Raw genomic sequence first — 7306 nt, 5'->3', positions numbered from 1 at the left:
TAGAGAGTGGGCGGGGTCTATGGTGTAGCGTCGGCGTCGGTGTTGCCATGTCCGCTGATTGTAAGCGCTTTAGGGCCAATGTTGGTGTTATAGGGTTCGTTTGGTATGGCCTCGTTTTCATAGACCTTGCTGCTTGTTTCTCTCGCGAAACCTGGCAACGACGCATGCGCAGTTTGATCAAGAGTCCACCCAACCACAACCCAACCACCACCACCACCACCGTGAGGTTACTAGAATTATAGGAGGATTGGTAATTAACACCTGCGAAGGAAGTAAGGAAGGGGCCCAATTCATTCCCAATATGGCTGCTGTGCATAGAGCCTATTGTCCTTTCTGCCCTCAAACAAATTGACAACACCAAAGGCCAAGTGGCCTTGCCCCTAAAATGATGAAATTCCAGGCCTGGTATTAGTGTCCCATCCCAAACCAGCTAGTACTTAAAAAAAAAACACATTCATCATCAAAATCTCAGTGATGAATTTGCAGTATTCCGCATGTTATTCTGCACTTCTCGCTTCCAGAGGTTTGTGACCTTTGACCTCTCTAAGCCCAGGTGTGGACCGAATCCTGAACTCTTGTCCCCCCCCTTTCTCCCTTCTTCTTATCAGCCGGTCCACATTGCTGGAAGTGGAAAGAAGAAGCTCAAGCCTGGCAGGCTGAAATGGAAGTCACAGGATCAGCTTGGACTTCCTCACAAAGCAACAAGAAGCGAGATAGTGAACTGCAACTACAGCTAAATTTGTTATGGCCTCTTTTCCCATTACAAGAACTAAGCAAACATTTTGTTTCCACACGCTATACGGGCTCGGGTTTCAGATATGGTTCTCAGGACCTAATTTGGACCCTGCTCAGGATGTGCTTCTAACCCTTAACTCTGAGCTTCTGGGAACACAGAACTTTTGTTTTAGTTTTTTTTCTCGAAATTTGGGAAAACATATTTTTTTATGGCGTTTGTGAGCTTTTGGGGAAAGTGGTCCTTTAAAGGACAAGTTTAGTTTTTTACAACCAAGGTTTATATTTTAGCTTGTAATTAAAGTAAATAACAGATGAGTGTTATTTTTTTTTCATTTACTGCTTTCTATAGTTTTAGCAATTTTTGCATTCTGTCCGGTGGCTAAATATGCCTGTAAATAATAATAAAGAAAACACAGGGTTATTGTGTAAAAAAATACATATTTAGCCACCGGACAGAAAAATTGCTAAAACTATAGAAAGCAGTACATTTTAAAATGTTAACACTCATCTTTTATTTACTTTAATTACAATCTAAAACATAAACCTTGTTGTCCTTTAAGTGAGAAGAAAAGCAGGAAATGTATTTTGAGTGGAAGGTGATGGCGAGCCCATCGTTCTTACATAACAAACAACAGAATGAGTCAGTGAAAGAAGACCCTAATAAGGTATAATCTATGCCCCATCAAACTGCATTTCAGATTACCACTGTTAGCGTTATTGTGGGGAAAGCTTTCGCGCTGCGACGCGTCGTGAGCAGTGGTGTCATGGAGGCCACACGGAGTAGACAGCGTGTGGCCAGTAATTTTTTCACGCGCAAGGTACGGCACGGTACAGTGCATGCGCGTGCACGCACGTGCATGCTAGAACGTGCACGCTAGAACGGGCCCCCCTCCGTAGATTCACGAGCCAAGTTTTACAACAGGTTTACAAGTGAATGTGGAAATGTATCCTCAGATTCCTCACTCCTCGCATCTATAGGCTACACGGTAAGCCACACAGCATGTTGGCTTCAGTAGCTGCTGCTGCCAGTATCCTGTCTGCACGCAAACAATGCCTAAGCCACCGTCGCAGAAGAGAAAGACACTCGTTCAAAGCAAACTTTTAGTTTCAGCTCTATAATGCATGGCATTCCTTGAATTTATATTAAAGACTGAAACTAAGCTAAAAAACATTTCCTATACACATGTTTCCTAATCTAAGGTAAAATAAAATGTGCGCGTGCGAGCGTGTGTGACGTCATTTAAATACCGTCCTGCCAGTAAAAAAATCACCATGACACCGCGGGTCGTGAGCTTCTCCATCGGCCACTTCCAGCGAAAGCTTTCCCCACAATAACAGAAAACAGAAAAGACACTAGCATCGAGCCCTGAGGGACTCCGGTCCACCCTTAAAAACGCGGTTAAGATCCAACATCCGAGTGGCTGGTGCTCATGTCGCTTAGCCTCCCGTCCTCTTTCCCCCCCGCCATGTCGGCCGCGTTCGGCCGGGTCCCTGCCGCCGCCGCCGGTCCCATCAGAGCCTCCCTGGGTATGCAGCTCGCCACCGCGTCGGTCAGGTCGCGGCGGAAGCCCTTGCTGAGGAAGTTGTAGAGGACGGGGTTGGCGACGCAGTGGAAGAGCGACAGGTTCTGCGTCAGGCCGTACAGGAAGTAGAGCGCGTCCATCGTCCGGCAGCTGTAGTGGTCCGCGTAGGGGTTGACGTAGGAGATCATCAGAAGCGTCACCACCAGGTGGTACGGCAGCCAGCACGCCACGAACACCAGCGAGTAGACGTGCACCAGCCTCACCTCTGACTGCTGTACGTCCGGAGCCGAGCGAACGGCGCGCGCTATGAGGACGTTGAAGGTGACGATGACGGCGGCGGGCCCCAGGAACTGGCACGCCAGGTTGAGGAAGAAGAACAGGTTGAACCACTCGGCGTGGTTGTGCTCCGGCATCAGGTAGCAGCCCGGGTCGTCCCACTCCACCAGGTCCACGTGGACGTTCTCCAGCAGCGCCAGCAGGAAGGAGAACAGCCACAGGCCGCCGCAGAGGAGCCAGCGGCGCCGGCGGTCGGCCGCGGGGAAGCAGGCGGCATGAGGCCTGGTGAGGGACAGGTACCGCTCCAGGGTCATCAAGGCCAGGAAGAAGGAGCTGCTGTAGAAGTTGAGCATGTAGACGAGGTTGGTCACCTTGCAAAGGGGAAAAAAAAGACAATTGCAATCACGATGTAGGCATTTAGCAGACGCTCTTATCCAGAGCGACTTACAATAAACAAGGTCATCACATGATCTTGAGTTAGTAGTGCCTCAAGAAACTAGGATGCCAGGTAAACCAAGGACCTAGCATCAGTCAAATTAAACAATGTACTATCGAAATATCGAATATACATTGAAACTACAGGATACCAGATAATGAACCTAGCATCTTTTTAAATAACATGCTATCTAGTTTACATTCTTAACATTGTAAACTTAACATTTTTCAGTCACAGCCGTTTATGCTGTGCGCCGCCGCCGCTTAAAAAAAGCTAATAAAAAACTACACTATTAAAACAAAGCCTTTTCACAAACGAAAAACTAAACTAGCAAACCCGCTTTAAAATAAATAAAGAAATTAACTGAAATTGACATTTTAAAGGGTGAGTGATATTTTTTTGCTTAAAACGAAAGGTTTTGTATTAAAAGGTTAAAGCACTCAATTTTGATAGTAATCATTGCTAAAGAGTGTTTGTTCAGTCAAAGGGGTTTCCCTGTTTCTCCAGCTCTTTAATAAACAGAACATACATTTTCAGGTAGGTGACAACATTTCAGCCAATCAGGAGAGAGTACCCATTCATCAGCTACATTTTCATAGTGTTCCCGTTCCAATTTGTTCAGCTCATTTCTGTGTGTCACCACTTCCAATTGCACTCGTTTAATCTGTATCCTGACTGAGTTCTCTATCCTCATTGGGTAAAATCGGTATCCTGACCTGAAAATGCATTTTCTGTTTAATAAAGAGCTGGAGAGACATGGAGACTCCTGTAACTGAGCAAACACTCTATAGCAATGATTACTATCGGAATATAGAGCAGTTTAACACTTATTTTGACCAAATAAAATCACTTACCGTACCTTTAAAGTTTGACAACAAACGTAAAAAAAATCGAACAATGCAAAAAAACAATACGAACCTTGCAGAGGAAGTGACCCCAGAGCCACACGTCGCCCACGGTCACCTCCATCATGAAGAAGGGCAGGACCAGCACCATCATGAGGTCCGACAGGCTCACGTTGATGACGCAGAAGAGCACGCCGCCGGCCGCGTGGCGCCGCCGCCAGTTGACCCAGACCACCAGGGCGTTCTCCAGCAGGCCCGCCACGAAGACCACCAGGTAGAGGAGGAAGAGCGTGATGCGGCGGGCGTCCTTGTCCAGGTGGAAGGTGCAGTCATGGAGGTACCAGTCCGTGTCGTTGTCCGAGTGGTTGCCGTGTTCTTCCAGCGACATGGTCTCTGGCTGGTTAAAAAAAAAACAGAGGACGTCATAAGGGCTGCAACTACAGACGGTTGAAAAAGTACTCAAATGTTTCATTTAAGTAAATGTATCGATACTGCAATGTAGAAGTAAAAGTCCGGAATTTAAATTTGACTTGAGTAAAAGTACAAAAGTATTGGTATCAAAATTCAAAATGTACCTAAAGTACCAAAAGTAAAAGTACTAAAATGTTTGAAAATAGCCGATCTACAAGCTCACAACGACGCGTTCTGTGCTTGTAGATCGGCTATTTTCAAATAGCCTATGTATAAAATAGTAGCCTGGTAAACCCCCCTCCCTCCAGAAATCTCATTTGCTTTTGATTTCACGAAGGAGTCTGGCCTGAAGGCTTGTCTGGGCGTTTCTAACCCGTTCACCAAATGGACGAGCCTATCAGCGTCGTCGCTCATCATTCTGTGATTGACAGCGAAAGTTGGCCAATCAGGTGGCGAGTTCGAGTGAGCCCGAATGGAACTGAGTGCAGCCTGAGTGCAGCCGAACAAAAACGAACGGCAGCCATCTTTTTTGACCGCAGTGTTTTCTACTCTCTTTTAAACTTCAAAACACTCTCAAACTTCTATTTTGAGGCACGGAATTTACTTTTAAGATATCGTTTGGATAGAATTTAGTTGTTTAACTTCATATATGTGGTCAATTAATCATGACAGAGCCTATTTAAAAAGAAAAAGAAAGAGAACCGGCAGGGGCGGGCAGTGACACGCATGTATCCGAATAAGGCAACCTATTTTGGGCATGGCCGTCTCAAAAGTCCCGTTGCGTCACATTAGTCTGGAGGCGGTAAAAATGCACTGACTGAAGGGGAACACTGCAGATTGGCTGAAGGGGTTCTCAGTCAACGGTATTACTCCCGCCCAACTCCAACCCACAGCCAAATTGCCAAATGCCAGACTCACTCCTGAAATAAATTACAAATGAGATTTCCGGAGGGAGGGTTTAGCAGGCTAATAAAATGGGGCTAAAGTAGTTAATGTATGTTTTATAATGTAATAATTTATATCTGCAAAGTAACTAAAGTTTTCAAATAATTGAAGTGGAGTAAAAGCACAATATTTGCAAGTAAAAGTATAGACAATTGGAATTACTCGATTAAAGTAAAATTACCTCAAAATTGTACTTATGTTCAGTACTTGAGTAAATGTACTTAGTTACTTTACACCACTGACTACCGATTGTATTTTTTGTAAATAATCGGTTAACCCATTCAAACCCGAACACATCTGTGTAACCACTTTAAAGGGATAGTTCACCCCAAAACATACTTTTTTTCAATCGATTAGTCACCCCATGGAGACTTGAATTCATGGATATTTTTTTGTTTTTGTCGCATTCCTAAGCCAATAATTTGATGACCAGCCGCGGTTCCGATAGGAGACACAAAGGAGACTCTTTGTGTCTCCTACCGGAACGATAATTAAAAGTCATTTTGGGAGTGAACTATCCCTTTAAACATTATTTTATGCTTTGGCTATTCAAAAATAGCCAAAGAAATCTAAAATTACAGAGATGCATCTATATCTATCTAGTATCTAGTAGTGCCGTTAGAGAAGGCTTTCACAGAATGTGCAAATATAATATATTCACATTCAATTATGAATTTGAAGTGTCTGAACACTGTGTCCAGTCAATACAATTCATGTTTGATCTCTATCAACCATAAGATCTAACAAGTTGCAAAGCACACAATAATCCTAACAGGTTAGTAATGTACAGTACGACACAATCGAGTGCCAGGACTGGAATGAAGTCCCCACTTTCCATAACGAAGATACACACATTTATCACCTTAAAATTGTCACAGAATTAGTACTTAACCACCAGTGATGGAAGAAGTCCTTTTCTTTTACTTAAGTAAAAGTATCAATACCCTATTGTAGAAACAGTCTGTTAGTACAAGTTCGGTATTAAAAATGTCCTTGAGTAAAAGTACAAAAATGTTGGGATCAAAATATAATTAAATTACCAAAAGTAAAAGTACACATTATGCAGAATGTCCCATTACACAAGTTTTCAAATATATATAATCCTTTGAAAATAGTAGATCTACACGCTCACAACGCGTCACAAAGCAACGCGTAGTGAGCTTGTAGATCTGCTATTTTCAAATTCCCAAAGTATGGGTTTGAAGTGGTGTTGTATAAAAATAATCAAAGTCCACACAGTAACTAGTAACTACAGTCTTCAAATAATTATAGTTTGCCTTTGAGATGGAGTAGAAGTAAGATCATTGAAAATTGGAATTACTAATAAATTACTAAAAAGTAAAAATACCTCCAAATTGTACTTAAGTACAGTGTTTGAGTAAATGTACTTAGTTACTTTTCCACCACTGGTTGGTAACCACATCAACTGAATATGAGGCAGCAAAATTGGTTTACCTTGGTCTGTTGGTGTGTGTCTACTGGAGAGGAACGATGATGGAGAGACCGGGTTCCATGTTGAGTTGTGTCAGACTGAGCAGCTTGGTGTGTGTGTGTGTGTGTGTGTGTGTGTGTGTGTGTGTGTGTGTGTGTGTGTGTGTGTGTGTGTGTGCGCGTGTGTGCGTGATCAGTCACAAGGCAACTCTACCAGCTCTGCTGTCCTATGCTGGACTGTCAGGCAGCCTGGAGTTTCTCCCCTCCCATTGCTCATTAACCCATTAAGACCTGAGGCCACGCCTAAAAAAAATCTAAATCCTAACAATTTTTCGGAAAAAAATATTAAAAAATAATTTTCACGATTTTTTAAAAATAGCAGATCTACAAGCTCGTAGATCTGCTATTTTTGAATAGCCAAAGAAATCTAAAGTGACACAGATGCGTTCCAGGTCTTAAGGACGACTTCTCCCATTTTCAACCTATCTTCATATAATTGGTCCTCACTATGCTCATGATAAAATGGCACCATCTTTGAGGAGGGCTATGTGTGGACAGTTCAGAATCCCGTCTACCAGTGACATCATTGATAGGAAATCCAAGCTAACAGAAACTGCAGGCGTTCTATTCCTGGAAAGTTGCAATGCAATAATAGAAGCCATCGTTCGCGCATTAATATAAATAAAGTCTAAATAAAAAATGTG

At 43.3% G+C, this 7306-nt stretch overlaps 1 protein-coding gene across 1 annotated transcript; it reads right to left on the bottom strand.

Moving 5' to 3' along the window:
• Positions 1-2134: 2134 nt before the first annotated feature.
• Positions 2135-6712, bottom strand: LOC311055832 (G-protein coupled receptor 182-like; the record flags this gene model as incomplete). Its single annotated transcript, XM_084072098.1, has 3 exons — positions 6627-6712; positions 3889-4212; positions 2135-2905 (listed from the first exon to the last, which is right to left on the bottom strand). Exons 2-3 carry the CDS (start codon positions 4201-4203, stop codon positions 2135-2137), a joined length of 1086 nt encoding a protein of 361 aa, XP_083928224.1. The 5' UTR covers positions 4204-4212; positions 6627-6712.
• Between the last annotated feature and the right edge of the window lie 594 nt (positions 6713-7306).

The sequence above is a fragment of the Gymnoscopelus microlampas genome, assembly GCF_963454915.1.
Source record: "Gymnoscopelus microlampas genome assembly, chromosome: 11".
NCBI lineage: Eukaryota > Metazoa > Chordata > Actinopteri > Myctophiformes > Myctophidae > Gymnoscopelus > Gymnoscopelus microlampas.
This window is presented reverse-complemented; position numbering and strand designations above follow the sequence as displayed.